The sequence below is a fragment of the Nomascus leucogenys genome, chromosome 22a (genome assembly GCF_006542625.1).
Source record: "Nomascus leucogenys isolate Asia chromosome 22a, Asia_NLE_v1, whole genome shotgun sequence".
Lineage (NCBI taxonomy): Eukaryota > Metazoa > Chordata > Mammalia > Primates > Hylobatidae > Nomascus > Nomascus leucogenys.
The window spans coordinates 103,352,813-103,374,464 of NC_044402.1; the positions used below are offsets into that span (position 1 = coordinate 103,352,813).

The 21,652-nt window shown below is 39.7% G+C and overlaps 1 protein-coding gene across 3 annotated transcripts in view; it reads right to left on the reverse strand.

Annotated features, from left to right (window-relative positions):
• Window positions 1-21,652, reverse strand: part of WDR12 (WD repeat domain 12) — a 35,234-nt gene that overhangs the window by 3,669 nt on the left and 9,913 nt on the right. For 2 of the 3 annotated variants that reach the window (XM_030802742.1, XM_030802744.1), the window contains exons 3-12: window positions 20,410-20,504; window positions 18,928-19,034; window positions 15,735-15,850; window positions 14,515-14,669; window positions 12,729-12,774; window positions 10,466-10,551; window positions 2,581-2,721; window positions 2,389-2,494; window positions 1,802-1,934; window positions 899-971 (exon numbers count right to left, since the gene is read on the reverse strand). In XM_030802742.1, the coding sequence (XP_030658602.1) occupies window positions 899-971; window positions 1,802-1,934; window positions 2,389-2,494; window positions 2,581-2,721; window positions 10,466-10,551; window positions 12,729-12,774; window positions 14,515-14,669; window positions 15,735-15,850; window positions 18,928-19,034; window positions 20,410-20,504 (1,058 nt within the window). Of the gene's footprint in view, window positions 1-898; window positions 972-1,801; window positions 1,935-2,388; window positions 2,495-2,580; window positions 2,722-10,465; window positions 10,552-12,728; window positions 12,775-14,514; window positions 14,670-15,734; window positions 15,851-16,044; window positions 16,075-18,927; window positions 19,035-20,409; window positions 20,505-21,652 lie in introns of those variants that run through there. The other variant, XM_030802743.1, reaches the window with a different exon arrangement.

Consider the following 21,652-nt stretch of genomic DNA (forward strand, 5'->3'; position numbering starts at 1 on the left):
AACATTCCAGCCCAGGCAACAGAGGACCTTGTTTCTTAAAACAACAACAGCAAAAACAACAAAAAACCCACTATACTCACAAGGAAAAAAAAATGCTCCAAAATTTCAAATTTACTATTCCTAGTATTATTATTATTTTGAGACAGGGTATCACTCTGTTACCCAGGCTAGAGTGCAGTGGTGCGATCATAGTTCATCGCACCCTCGACCTCCCAGGCACAAGTGATCCTCCTGCTTCAGGCTCAAGTAGCTGGACTATAGGTCACACCACCATGGATAGCTAATTTTTTAATTTTTGTAGAGACAGCATCTCACTATGTTGCCTAGGCTGGTTTTGAACTCCTGGGCTCAAAGAATCCTCGCCCCTTCCCTCCCAAAGTGGTAGGATTACAGGCATAAGCCACCATGCCTGGCCTATTAAAGGACGAATTTGTTTCTTCTTTGAATGACAGGTGACATTTTATAAATAATATTAAGGGAAATAATACAGAATTATAAATATCAAATATATTCAAACTAATGTGTTTTTTTTTTTTCTTGAGACGGAGTCTATCTCCCAGGCTGGAGTGCAGTGGCTCAATCTCAGCTCACTGCAAGCTCCGCCTCCTTGGATCACACCATTCTCCTGCTTCAGCCTCCCAAGTAGCTGGGACTACAGGCGCCTGCCACCACGCCTGGCTAATTTTTTGTGTTTTTAGTAGAGACGGGGTTCCACCGTGTTAGTCAGGATGGCCTCGATCTCCTGACCTCGTGATCTGCCTGCCTCGGCCTCCCAAAGTGCTGCAATTACAGGCGTGAGCCACTGCACCCGGCCCGAAACTAATACATTTTATAAACACAAACACCAGATTTATTCTAGTACACTTTCCTCTTCATCAAATAACTAATAAATTCTTACCCCTGTGTCTGTCCAGTCTACACTCAAAACTTTGTCTTCATGAGCAGCCAGATCATAGAGAGGAGCCTTACAACTAAAAGATGAAAATATTAACATGTTATACGCATTCACAGTGTTAAAACAAACATTTGAATAATCACTTATACTTATCTGAAAACTTCACAGGGTTTACCAACCTTGCCCCAGTAACCACTTAATCTTAAAATTCTGTTTATTTGATCACCTCTCCTCTTTTTCCTGTATCATTGGTAGACCACAGACATTTATTATAACAAATATATTCAGGAAAAAAAGTTATCTCATTATAAGAATTTATTTATAATTAGGCCCATTTTCACACTTCCTTGACTACTTTTTTTAACCCCTAAACTATGGCCTTATATACTGTTTGTCTAGCTATCTATATGCAAAAAAAACAACATATTAACATGAATTTATTTTTCTTTTTGAGATGGCGTCTCAGTCTGTTGCCCAGGCTGGAGTGCAGTAACGCAATCTCGGCTCACTGCAACCTCCGCCTCCCGGGTTCAAGCGATTCTCCTGCCTCAGCCTCCTGCGTAGTTGTGATTACAGGCGTGCGCCACCATGCCCGGCTAATTTTTGTGTTTTTAGTAGAGACAGAGTTTCACCATGTTGGCTAGGATCGTCCTGAACACCCAGCCTCAGGTGATCTGCCTGCCTCAGCCTCCCAAAATGCTGGGATTACAGGTGTGAGCCACTGTGCCTGGCCAAAAGTTTTTTTGATCCTGGCTTTTCTTTTGCATATCAGTATTTGTCACATGAGGTTGCAAAACCATGAGGCTTTTTTTACTCTTCTGGTTTTAGATAAGAATTTCAGTATTCATTTCCTTTCTATAACAGGTAATTGATATGTTTCTCTTGTAGATCATAAATAGAATTTACCTTCTTGTATCCCACAGCTTAACAATGTTATCTAAAGATCCTGAAATCAGCTGCTGTTCATGGGTAGGAGACCATTTTACTGATGTCACCCAACCGGTATGTGAGGTTAGGGACAGCGACACCAAAGAACCATCTGAACAAAGCAAAAAAGACAAGAGTTGAATTTTAAAAAAGAGAAGTAGGTAGAATGAGCTCAAAAAATATTTGTAGAAATTTTTTTTTTGAGATGGAGTCTTGCTCCATCACCAGGCTGGAGTGCAGTGGTGCAATCTTGGCTCACTGCAACCTCTGCCTCTGGGATTCAAGCGATTCTCCTGCCTCAGCCTCCCAAGTAGCTGGGATTACAGGCACGCGCCACCACACCCAGCTGATTTTTGTATTTTTAGTAAAGGTGGGGTTTCTCTATGTTGGCCAGGCTGATCTTCAACTCCTGACCTTGTGATCCACTCACCTCGGCCTCTCAAAGTGCTGGGATTACAGGCATTAGCCACCACGGCTGGCCAGAAATTTTTTTTTGTAGATCTCCAGAGAGACGAGAAATAGATGTTATTCACACATATTTTCCCCCAGCGGTTTACATGACTCACCTTTAGTTCGGGGATCCCACAATCTGATATGCCTATCTGTGCTTCCAGATGCTAAACGTTTACAAAGTGGAGAATAGGAAATACAATTAAACACTTTATTTCCTGTCTGAAAAAGAAAAGGAAAGAACATTAACCATGGTAGACTAAAAACCAACTCTAGAAGTTTATCACTTAACACTGAATTTGTCTTACCAAAGTTGACTTAAGACTGCCAGACTCAACATCCCACACTCTAATTGTGTGGTCCCAAGATGCACTGCAGATTTCTTCAGCCTCTGACCACAGAACTGAGGAAACTGCTTCCATGTGGCCAGAGAGGGTCACTATGGGAGTCTAGAAAGGAAGACCCCCAAAAGGGGAAAGTGTTTTAATTACAGAATAATTGAAATAATAATAGTACTTATTACTTACAAAGCCCACATGACAGAGACAAACTGCCCATCTTTCATATCCTGACTTATTTCTTCTTTCTTTACAATGTAGTGGATATTTGTTTTTATTTTATACAAGACACTGAGGCTGATAAAAGATAACTTGCCCAAGGTCATGGAGCTTATAAGTGGCAAACTTGAGTTTGACCCCAAATATCACTCCTCTGTAGTCTTTCCACTATAATCTGCTGCTCCTCATCTGTTCTACTTTTCATTTTGATCAGCATTAACACAAACTTAACTCTCCCAGCTGACAAATGTTATATTAAAGGTTAGTGCTGGATGGTTTCCCAACGGCCTTGGACTGATGGATACAGTTTCTCCCCGCTCTTTTCTTCTTGCCTGTAGTTCTCAAAATAACTATAGAACATTCTGGGAATATAACATCCTGAGATAGGGAGCAACTGGCCAGCATAGCCTGGGGACTCTATTCCAGCTCTTAGAAACAGGATGTCCTTCAAACTTTGCCGAAAGAGTCAAGTGACCCCAGGGTACAAAAACCAGGGCAGGCTGTTTTTTGAGATCCCTCAGCTGTGCTGCAAGTGAGGCATATGCAGTTAACACTCCATTTGCCCCTGGCAGCTTTCTTGAGCCTTGGGGGACTGGCTCACAATGGATCCTCGGCTTCTGTTGTTCCTTGCTGCCTATCTGTAAGCAATGAACCCATTTCATGTAACGTGTTGCATGTGTGCTCTTCCTCACCAGATTCAGGCAACTGGCAAAATTGCAGCCCAGGATGCGGTGGGTGAAAGTATTCACACTTCTATTCCTGGTGCCTGGCATACGATGACCTTTACTATCCTCCAACCAGTGGGAACCCTCCCTTAGACTGGTTATTTGTGAAATTGCTTCACAGTTAACATAAAAACCTTTGTGATCAGACAGATATAGGTTTCAGCACCTTCACACAAAATATGCTGCCAATTTCTACATAACTCCTCCAGGTAAATTAATCTCAGTAAGTTATTTTTACCACCTCATTCCTCAGCATCTTTAAGTCCTATTATTTAATCTTTAAATAATGTACACAGTTCACTTATTAATACTCCACAATCTCTAATGTCTTTCTAAACTAAAAGCCCCAAACTAGTTGACTAGGTAGAGCATCTACCTTAAATATAAGGAGTATATAAAGGAGAGTGGGAAGAGCCAGGCACAGAGGCTCATACCTGTAGTCTCAATGCTTTGGGAGGCTGAAGCAGGAGGATCACTGGAGCCCAGGAGTTTGAGAACAGCCTGGGCAACATAGTAAGACCCCGTCTCTACTAAAAATAAAATTAGCTGGGCTTAATGACACATGACTATAGTCATAGCTACTTGGGAGGCTAAAGTAGAAGGATCACTTGAGCCCAGCAGTTTGAGGCTACAGTGAGCTACGATCACGCCACTGCACTCCAGCCAGGCCCACTCCTGCAGTGGGCCACTGCACTCGGCCCACAGTTGTTTTAATAAGGGGTTGTTTTTTACAACGCTTTATAATTGTAATTTAGGTTTTTGTGTGAACAAGAGAGATCTTGTCTCTAAAAAAAAAAAAAGAAAGGAGGCCACACATGGTGGCTAACACCTGTAATCCTAGCACTTTGGGAGGCCGAGGTGGATCACTTGAGCTCAGGAGTTCAAGACCAGCCTGGCAACATGCTGAAACCCTGTCTCTACAAAAAAATATAGAAATGAGCTGGGCATGGTGGCACACTCCTGTAGTCTCAGCTACCTGAGAGGCTTACATGGGAGGACTGCTTGAGCCTGGGAAGTGGAGGTTGCTGTTAGCTGAGATTGTGCCACTGCACTCTACCCTGGGCTGTCTCTTAGAAACAAAAAAACAAAACAAACAAACAAAAAAACTAGCCGGGCGCGGTGGCTCACACCTGTAATCCCAGCACTTTGGGAGGCCAAGGCGGGTGATCACCTGACGTCAGGAGTTCAAGACCAGCCTGATCAACATGGAGAAGCCCCATCTCTACTAAAACTACAAAATTAGCCAGGCGTGGTGGTGCATGCCTGTCATCCCAGCTACTCGGGAGGCTGAGGCAGGAGAATCGCTTGAACCCAGGAAGCAAAGGTTGTGATGAGCCGAGACTGCGCCACTGCACTCCAGCCTGGGCAACAAGAACGAAACTCCATCTCAAAAAAAAGAGGAAAAGAATTCTGGAATAGGGGATAGTCAATCTACTTTTATATAACCTTGCTACATTTAACTTCCTTAAATATTGCCTCATCTGTAATATTAAGGAGTTATAACTGGATCAGAAAGCAAACTTTTTCAGTAAAGAACCAGCAAGTAAATATTTCAGCCTTTAGAGACCACATACAGTTGTATGTTTTTCTTTGCTGAGTAGTATTCTGTTGTATGAATAATACCACGGTTTTGTTTTTTGTTTTTTTTTTGAGACGGAGCTTCGCTCATCGCCCAGGCTAGAGTGCAATGCATGAGCTTGGCTCACTGTAACCTCCACCTCCCAGGTTCAAGCGATTCTCCTGCCTCAGCCTCCCGAGTAGCTGGGATTACAGGCGCGTGCCACCACGCCTGGCTAACTTTTCGCATTTTTAATAGAGATGGGGTTTCACCATGTTGGTCAGGCTGGTCTTATCTCCTGATTGCAGGTGATGTGCCCGCCTCAGCCTCCCAGAGTGCTGGGATTACAGGTGTGAGCCACTGCACTTGGCCCACAGTTGTTTTAATAAGGGGTTGTTTTTACACTTATAATTGTAAAAACCATCCCTAGCTCTCTGTAGCACAAAAATAGGTGACAGCCATACTGGCTGTTGGGCTGTAATTTGCCAACTCCTCGACCAAATGATCCCTGAGGTCTCTTTTAACATTTTCCTGAAAGAAGTAAAGGAACCTGATAGAGGAGTGAGAAACAGAACAATCTCTGATGTCATCTAAAACAAAATGAAAAGGTGACATAGAGGTAATCAGAAGGCTCTAGAATAGAAAATGACATGGTAAAAACAATAGGCAAGCTTATCATATGAATAAGCTATACCATTCCTAGGCATTTACCCAACAGAAATGAAGACAGGTTCACACAAAAACCTAAATACAAATATTGATAGTTTTACTTACAACTGCCACACTGGAAACAATCAAATATCCTTCAGCTGGTGAATGATTAAACCAACTGTGGCATATCCATACCACAGAATACTACTCAGCATCGATACCTCCAACAACCTCAAAAAATGTTAAATGCTTTATGCTAAGTAAAAAGAGCCAGACACAAAAGACTATATACACTATACTGTGTGACTGCACTTATATGACATTCTGGAAAAATTATAGAGACAGAGAACAGAGCAGTGGTTTTCAGAGGATAGAGGTGGGAGGCAAGTTGACAAGAAGGGGCAATATGAGTTTTCAGGGATGATGGACTGTTCTATATCTTGGTTGTGTAGCAGTTACATGATTCTATATATTCATCGAAACTAAATGGTTATACACCAAAAAGTGAATTTTCCTTTACTAAAACTTTTCTTTCAAAGTAGAAAAGTCAACATTTGCATTGTCACTACAAACTAAGTGGAATAGTAGTACTGGAGGGAAAAAAGCAATTTTGAGAATTAAGGAGGAAAAGACTATTGTATGTTAATATATGAAGCAAATGATAGGTAAATGAACTGGCAGCATTGTTCACATTAACACATTTCAGGCAGTAGAAAGAAATGCAAAGAGAAGATACCTATTTTTGATATGTCTTATCTCTTTTTTCTATTATTTTGCTAAAATCCAAATTTTTATTTGCTTTTTTTCAGACAAGGCCTCACTCTGTCGCCCAAACTGGAGTGCAGTGGTGCAATCGTAACTCACAGCAGCCTTGACTTCCTGGGCTCAAGTGATCCTCCCACTTCAACCTCTCAGGTAGCTGGGAATATAGTTGCACACTACCATGCCTGGCTAATGTTTAAATTTTTAGAGATGGGGTCTTGCTATGTTGCCCAGGCTGGTCTCAAACTCCTAGGCTCAAGTGATCCTCCAGTGTTGGCTTCAAAGTACAGGTGTAAGCCACCATCTCGGGCCCCAAATTTTTCTATTATTTCTGACGCAGCAACATTTTCATTGTAATTGGCACTTCAAGAGTTTCTGGCATGACTTAATAATTTATGAATGTATAAATTTAAACCCTATAAAAAGCTAAATGATTTCTCAGGAAAAACCAGTGAAAGGAGGAAAAAAGCTAAATGATAAACTCAATATACTATTATTTCTCTCAAATAAAATGAACTATGGGAGCAAGCTTACGAAAGTATGCACCTAGAAATAAATGGTATCAGCAAAGCAGACTGGGAGAAAATACTTAAATACATATATTCAGCAAAGAACTTAAATCCAGAATACATAAATAACTCTTACAAATCAGTAAGTAAAAAAAAAAAAAAAAAAAAAAAAATCAGTAAGTAAAATAGAGACAACACTCTTAAAAAATGGGCTATGAGGTGGCAGGACTGCTTGAGCCCAGGAGTTTGAGACAGCTCGGGTAACAAAGCAAGACACCATCTCTATAAAAAAATGAATAATAACAACTTAAAAATTAGCTAAAAATATGAACATTTCATAATTATCAAAGATCCAGGGCTTATTAAAAGTTAATCATGACTTTAATAAGTAACCATATCAAGTGCTGGTAAAGATGTGGAGTAACAGCCAGGCATGGTGGCTTATGCCCGTAATCACAGCACTTTGGAAGGCCGAGGTGGGAGGACTGCTTGAGGCCACGAGTTCAAGACCAGCCTGGGCAATATAGCAAGACCCCATCTCTTTAAAAAACAAAAAAATTAGCCAGGGCATGGTGGCATGCACCTGTTGTTCCAGCTACTCAAGAGGCTGAGGTGTGAGGATTGTGTGAGCCCTGGAGGTTGAGGCTGCAGCTGAGCCATGATTATGCCACTGCACCACTCCTCTCAAAAGGGGGGTTAAAAAAAAGGTCCATCAAAAGAATAATAAATAGCCTGAGTATGTTGGCTCAAGTCTGTAATCCCACCACTTTGAGAGGCTTTGGGAGGCTGAGGCAAGCAGATCACTTGAGCCCAGGAGTTCAAGACCAACCTGGGCAACATGACAAAACCCAGTATCTACAAAAAAAAAAAAAAAAAAAAAAAAAAAAAAATTAGTTGGGTATGGTGGCATGCACCTATAGTCCTAGCTACTCAGGAGGCTGGGGTGGGAGGATCACCTCAGTCTGGGGAGGTTAAGGCTGCAGTGAGCCATGTTCAGGCCACTGTACTCCAGCCTGGGTGACAGAGTGAGACCCTGTCTCAATAATGGATAAATTGTGGCATATTGATGCTGCAATGGAATGCTATATATTAATGAAAAGATCTATCTTACAGATATCATATGAAATTTTAAAAATAGGTAAAACTAATCTAAGATGGCAAAAATCAAAAGTGATTACCTTTAGGGAGCTACTGGTTGAGAGGCAGGCTAGAGGCAGACATCTAGGGTACTGGTAAATCTCTACATTTTTATTTGGGTAGTAATTACTTGAGTATACATATTTATAAAAATTCATTGAGCAGGCCGGGTGCAGTGGCTCACACCTGTAATCCCAGTACTTTGGGAGGCCGAGGCGGGTGGATCACGAGGTCAGGAGATCGAGACCATCCTGGCTAACACGGTGAAACCCCATCTCTATGAAAAAAATACAAAAAATTAGCCGGGCATGGTGGCGGGGGCCTGTAGTCCCAGCTACTCAGGAGGCTGAAGCAGGAGAATGGCGTGAACCCAGGGGGCGGAGCTTGCAGTGAGCCGAGATCATGCCACTGCACTCCAGCCTGGGCGACAGAGTGAGACTCCATCTCAAAAAAAAAAAAAAATTTTTTTTTCATTGAGCAACATTTAAGCTGAATGCCAAACTTTAAAAAGAGAAAAAAATTGGCAGAGGATGGTGGCTGAAGCCTGTAATCCCAGAACTTTGGGAGGTGGAGGTGGGAGGATCACCTGAGGCCAGGAGTTTGAGGTTACAGTGAGCTATGATTGTGCCACTGCACTCCAGCCTGGGCAACAGAGTAAGACTTTGTCTCTTTAAAAAAAAAAAAAAAAAAAAAAAAGAAAGAAAAAAAGAGCTACCTTCTCAGTAAAACATTTTTATAACTCAGGAAATCTTTTCCTACTCAGATATGTTATTTAAAAGTTCGATCAGGGATATGCATGAATATAAACTCCCACTGGCACAATATCCAAATGGTAAGGCATTTCTAGCTTTATTTTTTATTTTATTTTTTGAGACAGGGTCTCGCTCTGTTGCTCAGGCTAGAGTCCAGTGGCACAATCTTGGCTCACTGCAACCTGCTTCCTGGGCTGGGCGTAGCTGGGACCACAGGTGCAAGCCACCACATCCAGCTAACTTTTAAAAAATTTTTTGTAGAGACAGGGTAACACCATGTTGCCTAGGCTGGTCTCAAACTCCTGAGCTCAAGCAATCTGCCCGCCTTGGCCTCCCAAAGTGCTGGGATTATAGGCGTGAGCCACCACAGTCAGCCTCCATTTCTAGCTTTAATTTAGCCTACCAGAGTAAAGAAGTTGAGTAAGTGCCAGATCTTTCCTCTTGCAATTCATCAGTCTATGTTTAAATGTATTAAGAAATTATAAATCATTACTTTCAGCTGGAACCAGTAAGCGCTAATATTACATTCTATTTGATAATTTATGATCCCATTTTATTCTTCATTTTCAACAATTTTTACAAGATATTTTATTGGTGACTATAAGAATTAATGTGTAAATGTGTGCTTTATTTACTGCACATTCATTATAGCTATTAGAAAATGAATGAAAAGTCTTTTTCTAAACCTGACTCAGTATCGCCCTTCACAAAAAGTATATAAATATAGGTTAGGTCACATTATAACAAATATCTTTGTAACAGGATAAATAATAATCCACATGAAAAGTCAAACTCAAGGAAGCACAGAGTACAACAGTGGTTGCCGGGAGCTGGAGTGTGAGGAAATGGGGAAATGTTGGTCCAAGGGCACAAACTTTCAGTTATAAGATGAACAAGTTCTGGGGATCTAATGTACAGCATGGGTGGTGATGGATGTGCTAATTAATTTGATTGTGGTAATCATTGCACAATGTTTATGTATATCTAATCATGTAGTACACCTTGAATATATTCAATCTTTATCAATTAAGTACTTTTAAAAGTAAGAAAAAATCTGGATAAACTTTCAGAGTTTGACTTAATGGAATCTAACAGCTAAATGACAGAATCAAATCCCAAATTAAACTCTTGGTTTCTAGTGATTTAGAAGATATAACTAGGATCCCTTATAAAAATTACATACTCAGTGCATGAAACAGATAATATTATCCAACAACCAGGTAATTAGATGCTTCACTTTAGTGTAAGTTTTAATAATTAAAAGGTCCAGAATGCAGCATGAGATCAAACATAATAACTAAATCATCAACCTAGCAACCATAAGCCTGGCTCAATGCCACTACATTCAAAGATACAAATAAATGTAACAACAATACTTTGCTTATAATAAAAATTTACAAGTCTACTGAAAAAAAGGATAATCATGGTTAAAGAAGCAAGGTAAGACAGAAGGAAACATAAACAAGAAAGACCGTATTAAATTACCATATATTTGTCAACACAGGCCTAAGGCAAGTACAGTCAGTTCTCACAAATACTGACCCTTGTTAGTCCCAACTGTTCTGTCTTCTGTTTCTTTCTTGGTCGATTTGTGGACTCCTCCGTTTCATCTTCTTCATCTGTAGGGACTGTGTCATAGAGAATTAGATTTGACATTTTAAAAACAGTATTAATCGTGAACTGTCTGAAAGAATTCTTTACATTTCCAGATACAGTTTTTCCATGTTATCACAACTAGTTAGGGAATGAATATTCCTCATCATTTTGGTTAACAGAAAGTTATATATAAAATATTACCTAGATTATCAATCTTCAAAAATAAAAAATAAAACATAAACTACATTAGAAAACTAAAATCTAGGCCGGGCGCGGTGGCTCACGCTTATAATCCCAGCACTTTGGAAGGCTGAGGCGGGCGGATCACGAGGTCAGGAGATTGAGACCACAGTGAAACCTTGTCTCTACTAAAAATACAAAAAATTAGCTGGGCGTGGTGGCGTGCGCCTGTAGTTGCAGCTACTCGGAGAGGCTGAGGCAGGAGAATGGCGTGAACCTGGGAGGCGGAGCTTGCAGTGAGCCGAGACTGCGCCACTGCACTCCAGCCTGGGCGACAGAGCAAGACTCCATCTCAAAAAAAAAAAGAAAACTAAAATCTAAGTAGTTTAAAATCTTGCTATCTTTAAGGTCATCGTTATAAATATTCATCATTTTATCATAGCTATGAAAAATTGCTTACTGTTAGTTGTAGGAGAGTTATGACATTACATTTACATTATGAAGGAGGGAAGGATAAAGTAAACACATGATAAACGCACATACATTTCAGTCATGTTTATTCTCTTAATTTCATTTTTCTACCAAAAATGTTTCTGGTTTTTTTGAGTTTTTAAAATCTTTGTTATACATCACTTGGTTAGGCAGCAAACCCAGATTGAAAACTACATAAAATATGCAACATTAAATATGTAATATATGTTACATTATACGTTACAGTAACATGCATATTATGTTACATTAAATAGGTAACATAAAATACGTAAAACATTAAAATGTTTTGTGGCTTTTATGGATATTAATATTTCTCAAACTAGATTATAAACCCCTTAAAGTTAATAGCTAATCATATACAATCTCATTTACTCAGCCCTATCAAAAAATAAAAAATTCTACTAAAGAATTTTCTAAACCAAACCACTTTTTGCCACCAAATTATTTGCTTTCATCATTTTTGTAAAATCTAAAATGGATTATATATTTCCCACCATCTTACACATAATTATTCAAAACTGGTTAAGCTTTTCTTGATCCCCCTCAAGTCTTTGTGAAATGCATTTGGGGTATTATACTGTGTATGTAACACAGCAATTACCTAAAAAGTAACAGAGGTATTCTGATCTGTTTACCTATGCAATAAATAGTTGTAGCTACTAGGTCTTAAAATATAAGTATCTATGGGTGTGTGTTTTTTCCTCTTTTCTTCTCATCAGTGTCTTCTTACTACTATGAAAGCACCTTCCTCTAAAAGTCCTTCCTCCTCCTTCCTCAATTTGTTCCTTTTGATCTATGCTTTCAGAGTAAAAATATTAATATTGGTAAAACTGCATTGAAAAATTTTTTTAAGTAAACCAGCTTAGCTAAGAAATTAACAGTAAAATGACTCAAAAGTCATTCTTACATTACTTAAGTCAAAATGGCTCGGAAAGTATTTTTATTTACTTCCAAGCTTCCTGAATAAGAGAACTTTGAGAATCAAGGTATTTATGTCCTATTGCACCAAACATGTTTTTGAAACTTGCAATTCAGTGACACTATCCAGTAAGTAAGGGGGTGGTGGGGTAGGAAAAAAAATCTTGAAACACAAAGAAATATATGAATTTGTTGCTATACTGGTCTCTTTTTATGGCAAAATATGGGTTAAAAAGTCCCCTTTCACTAAACTGATTTTTTTTTTTTTTTTGAGACAGGTTCTCACTCCATCACCCTGGCTGAAGTGCAGTGGCATGACATCATAGCTCACTGAAACCTCAAACTCCTAGGCTCAAACAACCCCCTTACCTCAGCCTCCCAAGGAGCTAGGACTACAGGTGCATACCACCACACCTGGCTAATTTTAATTTTCTACTTTTAGTAGAGACAGGGTCTCACTATGTGGCCTAGCCTGATCTTGAACTCGTGGCCTCAAGTGATCTTTCTACCCTGGCTTCCCAAAGTGCTGAGATTATAGGCGTGAGCCACCATACGGCCTCCGAATTTAAATTTTTGAAACAACATTATTAAGTCAAGGTAAAATAAATATTTAATTTACCTGTAGACCAGATCTTTAGCATCTTATCCCAGGAGCCACTGCAAAACTAAACAGATGTATATGAAGGGAAAAGACATATGTAATATGATTCATATTATTTGCCTACATCAGTAGGTCTCTTCCTCATTCAGGACCTTTTCAAAGAACTTGTGTTCCAGAGGGCTGAAATTAGCTTTTTTCCAGGGGCAGATAGGACAGAACATAAAATCTGGGAAATCTTGAAGGCCAGGCTTATTGCCATATCTTTTGAAGAAAGCCAATCTGAAGTAAGAGAGAATAAAGTCAACTTGAGAGACAAGACAGCGAGAGGGTGTGTGGACCACATTCAAGCCTCTATTCCACTGGTTCTTGAGGCCCAAATGCACCATTCCCCTTCTTGTGATGTGGTTGTTCAATCTTTCCTTGGATCTCACAATCCATTTACTTTTAAGGCTAAATAAGTTCAAGTTGAGTTTCTATCTCTCCTTAACCAAAAAGAAGGGGTACAGTTAATCCACTAAAGTTTGGACTAAACAACATATAAAACTTTTCGGCTCAATATGAAAAATCATAAATCTTCACCTTTGAATACAAACATCCTGTTACCCTAACTGTCAAAGAAACACTCTTAAGTCCAGAATACTTCAGTGTGGCTTAGGAAACTTTCAAATTGTAAGTGGATTTACAACCCTCCATATTAATAAATCAATATGGTATTGCCCTCAGGTTTGTTACCTTTTCACTAACTTTTAACATTTTGTCATGATAAAGAGTAGATTGGTACTATAGTAAAACTCTCTTAGCACTAACTTTAGTGTATGCTAATGCTCAGACGATCAACTAGGCATTTTCAGTTGATGACAGCACTTAAGAGTAGCTGATATAGCCGGGCGCGGTGGCTCAAGCCTGTAATGCACTTTGGAGGCCGAGGCGGGCGGATCACGAGGTCAGGAGATCGAGACCATCCTGGCTAACACAGTGAAACCCCGTCTCTACTAAAAATACAAAAAATTAGCCGGGCGTGTTGGCGGGCACCTGTAGTCCCAGCTACTCGGGAGGCTGAGGCAGGAGAATGGCGTGAACCCGGGAAGCGGAGCTTGCAGCGAGCCGAGATCGCGCCACTGCACTCCACCCTGGGGGACAGAGCAAGACTCCGTCTCAAAAAAAAAAAAAAAAAATAGTAGCTGATATAGATTGGAAATATGTCAATTACTATGAGGTAAGAAGGTTATATAAATGAATGGCTTGTTTACTTCATTTCTTTTTTTTTTTTTTTTTTTGAGACTGAGTTTCCCTCTTGTTAGGCCCAGGCTGGAATGCAATGGCGCAATCTCAGTCACTGCAACCTCTGCCTCCCGGGTTCAAGTGATTCTCCAACCTCAGCCTCCCGAGTAGCTGGGATTACAGGCATGCGCCACCACGCCCAGCTTATTTTTTATTTTTATTTTTAGTAGAGACAGGGTTTCTCCATGTTGGCCAGGCTGGTCTCGAACTCCTGACCTCAGGTGATCCGCCCGCCTTGGCCTCCCAAAGTGCTGGGATTACAGGCGTGAGCCACTGCGCCTGGCCCATACCTCATTTCTTAAAATTTCTGGAGTTTATATAAGGTTCTAAACCAGGGATACTTAAACTGAGCAAGTGACTATCTCCTATTGCATGAGTATTTACTCTTGCTTTGAAATCCTATCTTTTTGTCACCGATTGTTAGGAAACTAGGCCAACACAATGAATATATGCAGAAAAAAATGTTTAGCAACAAGTTCAAATTCTAATTTAACACAGTACTCATTACATTCTAGCTACTTACTTTAGTTCCTGAGCCATCAACAGCTATAGAATCTACACTTCCAGCATGACCTCTACAGCAGTGTAGGGCTTTCACTTTGTTTCTCTCTACATTCCACTCCCATAAGAGAATAGTCTGATCCATAGAGGCACTCAATAATAAGCAGGACAAACTATCTGGAGAAAGGAGAACACAGGAATAAGAAACAAATCAGTATACCATTTAGAATACATCATGTTCTGAAACCGAAGAACTAAATTTTTTTGTTGTTATTGAAAAAGATGTCAAAATGATAACTCATATGGCCAGGTTTAAAAGGTTGATGTGGTATAAAGAAAAGATTCTTCAAAAATAGATGATGATGGCTGGGTGTGGTGGCTCACGCCTGTAATACTGACACTTTGGGAGGCCAAGACAGGCGGATCACTTGAGGTAGGAGTTTGAGACCAGCCTGGCCAACACAGCAAAACCCTGTCTCTACTAAAAATATAAAAATTAGCCGGGTGTGGTGGCAGGCGCCTGTAATTGCAGCCACTCGGGAGGCTGAGGCAGGAGAATCACTTGAACTCAGGAGGCGGAAGTTGCAGTAGTTGAGATGGAGCCACTGCAGTCTAGCCTGGGCAACAGAGTGAGACTGCCTCAAAAAACAAACAAACAGGCCAGGTGCGGTGGCTCACGCCTGTAATCACAGCACTTTGGGAGGCCGAGGCGGGTGGATCACCACCTCAGGTGGTTCGAGACCAGCCTGGCCAACATGGTGAAACCCAGTCTCTACTACAAATACAAAAATTAGCCAGGCGCAGTGGTAGGTGCCTGTAGTCCCAGCTATTTGAGAGGCTGAGGCAGGAGAATCACTTGAACCTGGGAAGTGGAGGTTGCAGTGAGCCCTGATTGGGCCACTGCATGCTAGCCTGGGTGACACAGCGAGACTCCATCTCAAAAACAAAACAAAACAAAACAAACAAACAAAAACAAACAGAAGAAACTAGAAGATGAATGTAATACATTTAATATTAAGTTGAAAATGTATATTATCTGATGTAATTTTAATGAAGATTCACTTCTAACAATTTATGAATTTTTTATGTAATCTTCTTGAACACTATATTTTTTGAAAGACCTCATAATAACGGAGGTATGAGATACTTCCCACCCACTCCCCATTCTTCCCCAGCACCAAAAATGGCTTATCTCCAAATCCCTATCTAGGATTCCTCTAAGTGTAGGCAAAATGTCCTAACCTTTTTTCACCCAGGCCACATCTTTTACAACATCCGTATGTCCCACAATTGTCATTATTGACTTTCCTTCCAAGGACCAGATCCGAGAAGTCTTATCATAAGAACCAGTCAAGATCCTATGAGAAAAAAAAAATCTTATGAAACACAAAAAGCAGTTTTTCCAAACCCTGAAAATGAATTTTGTTTCTTTGGCAATGACAAAGTAACTTTGAGGATTATACTTTTAAACTCTTCTTTGATATGAAGATTGAGATTTCAAAATATACTAGATCAGATCACTTGAAGTTTCTCAACCTCCTAAAAATAATACCTGGCATGGCTGGGCGCGGTGGCTCACGCCTGTAATCCCAGCACTTTGGGAGGCTGAGGCAGGCGGATCATGAGGTCAGGAGATCGAGACCATCCTGGCTAACACGGTGAAACCCCGTCTCTACTAAAAATGCAAAAAATTAGCCAGGCGTGGTGGCGGGTGCCTGTAGTCTCAACTACTCAGGAGGCTGGGGCAGGAGAATGGCGTGAACCTGGGAGGTGGAGCTTGCAGTGAGCCGAGATTGCACCACTGCACTCCAGCCTGGGCAACAGAGCAAGACTCTGTCTCAAAAAAAAAAAAAAAAATAATAATAATAATAATACCTGGCAAATCCTAGATTTCCTTTTTTTTTGAGACGGAATCTAGTTCTGTCACCCAGGCTAGAGTTCAGTGGCACAATTCTGGCTCACTGCCACCTCCACCTCCTAGGTTCAAGCGATTCTACTGCCTCAGCCTCCTGAGTAGCTGGGATTACAGGCACCCACCACCATGCCCGGCTAATTTTTTTTTGTATTTTTAGTAGAGATAGGGTTTCACTGTGTTGGCCAGGCTGGTCTCGAACTCCTGACTTCGTGATCCATCCACCTCGGCCTCCGAAAGTGCTGGGATTACAAGCGTGAGCCACCATGCCTGGCTGATTTCATTTCTATATTGTTGTAAATAATACAACTCTTACAAAAGCTAAGCAAATTACTTGTAGGCCCTAATACAGATTGAGCATCCCTAATATGAAAATAAGTCCAAAATTCTCCAAAATCCAAAACTTTCTGAGCGCCAACATGACACCACAGGTAGAAAATTTCACACCTGACTTCATAATGACAGGCTATAGTCAAAACGCAATCAAAATTTTGATTCAGGCACAAAATTATTAAAAACATTGTATAAAATTGGCTGGGTATGGTGGCTCACGCCTGTAATCCCAGCACTTTAGGAGGCCACGGTGAGTGATTCACGAGGTCAGGAAATCGAGACCATCCTGGCTAACATAGTGAAACCCCGTCTCTACTAAAAATACAAAAACAAAATTAGCGAGGTGTCGTGGCGGGCGCCTATAGTCCCAGCTACTCGGGAGGCTGAGGCGGGAGAATGGCCTGAACCTGGGAGGCGGAGCTTGCAGTGAGCCGAGATTGCGCCACTGCACTCCAGCCTGGGCAACAGAGCAAGACTCCGTTTCAAAAAAATAATAATAATATATGTGTGTGTGTATATATATATATATATGTATATATGTACATATTTATATGTATTATATAATTACATATAATATATATATACACATAGTATATATAAAATATATACATACATAGTAAAAAATTACTTTTGGGCTAGGTGTATAAGCTGTATATGAAATATAATTTCATGTTTAGACTTCAATCACGTCCCTAAAATATTTCACTATGTATATGTTAATATTCCAAACCCCCTCCCAAAAAAAAACCTAAATCCAAAATACTTCTGGTACCAAACATTTCCAGATAAGGAATACCCAACCTGTAGTACTTTTTTTTTTTTTTGAGATGGAGTCTTGCTCTGTTGCCCAGGCTGGAAGGCAGTGGTGTGATCTCAGCTCACTGCAACCTCTGCCTCCTGGGTTCAAGAGATTCTCCTGCCTCAGCCTCCTGAGTAACTGGGACTATGGGCATAGACTGCCATATCCGGCTAATTTTTTATATTTTTAGTAGAGACAGGTTTCAATATGTTGGCCAGGCTGGTCTCAAACTTCTGATCTCAAGTGACCCACCTGCCTTAGGCTCCCAAAGTGCTGTGATTACAGGCATGAGCCATGCGCCTGGCTGTCGACCTGAAGTACTTTGTACTTAACCAGTGAAAACCATTTAAACTAAAAGTAAAACTAGAAGAAATATAACTTTATGTAATAACTCCAAGAAGGCATTCTTTGAAAGAAGTAAGCTCCTACTATAATCTACTCTTGAGGTGTTTTCCTACAAGCAAGGCTAGTGACGATTTGCCCTGAGATACCTGTACCTTCTTTCCTGAGTCCAGTCTGCTCTTTCTAGCCCTAAAATAGTATGCTATGCATCTTTATGGTATTAGGCTAGGAGATCTATGGCTATAAAAGTTACTTTTTTCCTCTATGAAACAAACTATATCCTTGGTCTTAAAAGCAACATAATCGAACCAAATAAATTAAATGCTCTAAGATACATCACTTATTCAGAAGACAAATACTGCTGGGTGTAGAGAAATACCACCTATTCAGGAGGCTGAGGCAGGAGGACTGCTTGAGCCCAGGAGTTTGCAACCAGCCTGGGCAACAGAGGGAGACCCCGTTAAAAAAAAAAAAAAAAAAAAAAAAAAAAAAAAAAGACAACAATAATTGTAACTACTACATCTTGAACAGAACAGAAAAGAGTACCTTTTAATAAATACCTGTTTTTTTTGTTGTTGTTGTTGAGACAGAGTCTCGTTCTGTCGCCCAGGCTGGAGTGCAGTGGGGCTATCTCAGCTCACTGCAAGCTCCACCTCCCGGGTTCATGCCATTCTCCTGCCTCAGCCTCCCGAGTAGCGGGGACTACAGGCTCCCACCACCACGCCCGGCTAATTTTTTGTATTTTTTTAGTAGAGATGGGGTTTCACCGTGTTAGCCAGGATGGTCTCTATCTTGCGACCTCGTAATCCACCCTCCTCGGCCTCCCAAAGTGCTGGGATTACAGGCATGAGCCACCGCACCTGGTCACCTGTTTCTTCTTGAAGACACTGAATGAAAAGATCTTTCTGTTTGGCACGGCCACTGATACAGAGATCATAAAATTAATTTACAAATAACATTAAGTCACAGAAAAATATGTACATATGGATTTAAAAAGACTGAAGGAGATAAAAAAAAAAAGAGAGAGAAGGGCATTAATCTGGCAATACCATTCCTCTGCCCCTTTAATTGAACTGATCCAGTCATCATGGAACATGCATTGCTCTGGCTGGGGTGCAGTATACTTCTCCACATATTCTATTTCCACAACTTCTTCCTAGTCACGAGAAACCAGCAACAAGTCAGGTGGTATAGTTTTAAAATACTACATTATGAAGATAATCCCTAATTTAATATATCTCGTTTATATTCTTCATATTAGTCCCCTTTATAACTCAGGAAATTTGGAGCCATTCAAAAAGTCAAAAACTTTATTTGACCTAACAGTAAGCTAACAGTGATATTAGGAAATAATAGCTTGGTATGGTGGCTCACACCTGTAGTCCCAGCTATTAACCTTAGGAAAGCTGGGTCAGGAGGACTGCTTCAGCCTAGGAGTTCAAGTCCAGCCTAGGCAACAAAGCAAGACCCTGTCTCCTAACAAAAATTTTAAAAAGAAGAAATATTAATGGCCTTGTAAAACTTATGCTGAAAATGGGGGGGAAAGGAATATAAGAAAGCCTTAGGCCAGGCGCAGTGGCTCACACCCATAACCCCAGCACTTTGGGAGGCCGAGGCGGGCGGATCACCTGAGGTCAGGAGTTCAAGATGTGCCTGGCCCACATGGTGAAACTCTGTCTCTACTGAAAATACAAAAATTAGCCAGGCGTGGTGGCAGATGCCTGTAATCCCACTACTTCGGAGGCTGAGGCTCAAGAATCACTTGCACCCAGGAGGCAGAGGTTTCAGTGAGCCAAGACTGTGCCATTGCACTTCAGCCTGGGCAACAGATGGAGACTCTGTCTCAGAAAAAAAAAAAAAAAAAAAAGAAGATATAAGAAAACACTAAAATTAAGAAAAAAAGCACATTGTTTAATGGGTACAGGTCTTCTGTTTAGGATAAGGAAACAATTCTGGAAAATGGTGATGGTTGCATAATATTGCAAATGCACTTAATGCCACTGAATTGTATACTTAAAAATGGTTAAAATTCTAAATTTTATGTTATGTATATTTTACCACAATTTTTAAAATCACAAAACAAATAACAATTATAAGTTATATTTTTAATCATAAAAGCAATATAAGGAAACTTTGAAAATAAAAGGGAAAAATAACAATAACTTAACCCATAGTTTTTATATTTGCCCAGTTATTTTGTGCACCAATATTTGTACACACATATTTGCTATTCTCTTTCTTGCCAGTTCTTCCACAAATATGAAGAATGTGTTCATTTATTTCTTGAATAAAACACTCTCACAAAACAAGAGGGCTTCAAAATTGAATATACATATATATATACACACACTATATATATTCAATACACACATAAAATATACATACAATACATAACACACAATATATATATCCAATATATTAAAAAGAATCTTTGCTACTAAAGATAGATTCAGTGTGATTCTAAAAGGAGTTTAACTACAATAGCTGACAATGCCTCAAGTGAAATACAGAAGGTAAGTATTTGAACTTACTGATGAGATGTTCTCCAGTTCCATGTGTTTGTCCAAGGGCATTCGCAGAAACTGGCCCTTAATAAGGAAATCAAACTCCACATGTTTGTGGAACTCTGAGGAAAATACATAACAAAATTATCACTCTTAATGTCTAAAGTAATATTGGCAGAGATACATGAGAACGCCCCAAACAAACAGGTACCTATTATCCCAGTGTGGCCTCTGAGTTTCTCTGTAATTTTTAAGATCAGAAATACTTTGTTCTGTTAGTATAATGTCTTTTTACTGTTGTTGGTATAATTATTTTGGTTTAGAAAACTTTTATTATTTTAAACATACACAAAAGTAGAAATAACAATGAATCTCATCACTACTGCCCATTTTGACATCCACCAACTAATGGAACATCATCTATATTCCACCCTCCATTCCCCGGCTGGTTTATTTTAAAGCAAATCTCAGAAATTATATCATTTCATCTGTAAATACTTTAGTATGTATCTCTAAAATATAAGGACTTAAAAAATTTGTCACAATATTTTAAAATTTAACAATCACTCCTTCTAATATCAAACAGTCAATGTTCTTTTACAGTGAGCTTTCAAAAATCAGCATCCATAATCCATACATTATATTTGATTAATGTTTCTTTTAATCTTTAACAGTTCCTCCTCCTTTTTCTCCTTGCCATGTATTTGTTGATCAAAGTGGGTTATCTGTTTTGTAACATTCTGGGTTTTGTTGACTCCATCTTCAAGGTGTCCTTTAACATGTTTCTTTATCACACAAATATCCTATAAACTAGTCAGAGGTAAATGGTAAATGCCTGGTTAGATTTCAGGGTTGTTTTTTTTTTTTTGACAAGAATATTCACAGGCAGTATTGTCTATTTCCTATTACATCCCATCAGGATGCAAATAGGATCTGGTTGTGTCTCTTTTTAAGATATTAAGACCCATCTTAGCGCTTGGATTATATCAGTCTGATTCTATCCACCATAATGCTCCTTGTCAGTCTTTTACCTAATTATCGGGATTAACAGCTATTGAGAACCACTACTGTACTTATATTCATTATTTCTTTCAGAGTTGCAATATGGTAACAGTCTATACAGAAGGAATAATGTTCAGTCTATATGTTTAGAAAAATGTTACCCAACTATTTGGGTAACATACTGGAATTGCAAAGCTTCTCTTACAGGAATAATTCTTTCCTCAACAAAATACTTGCAAACCAAATTCAACAACACATTAAAAAGATC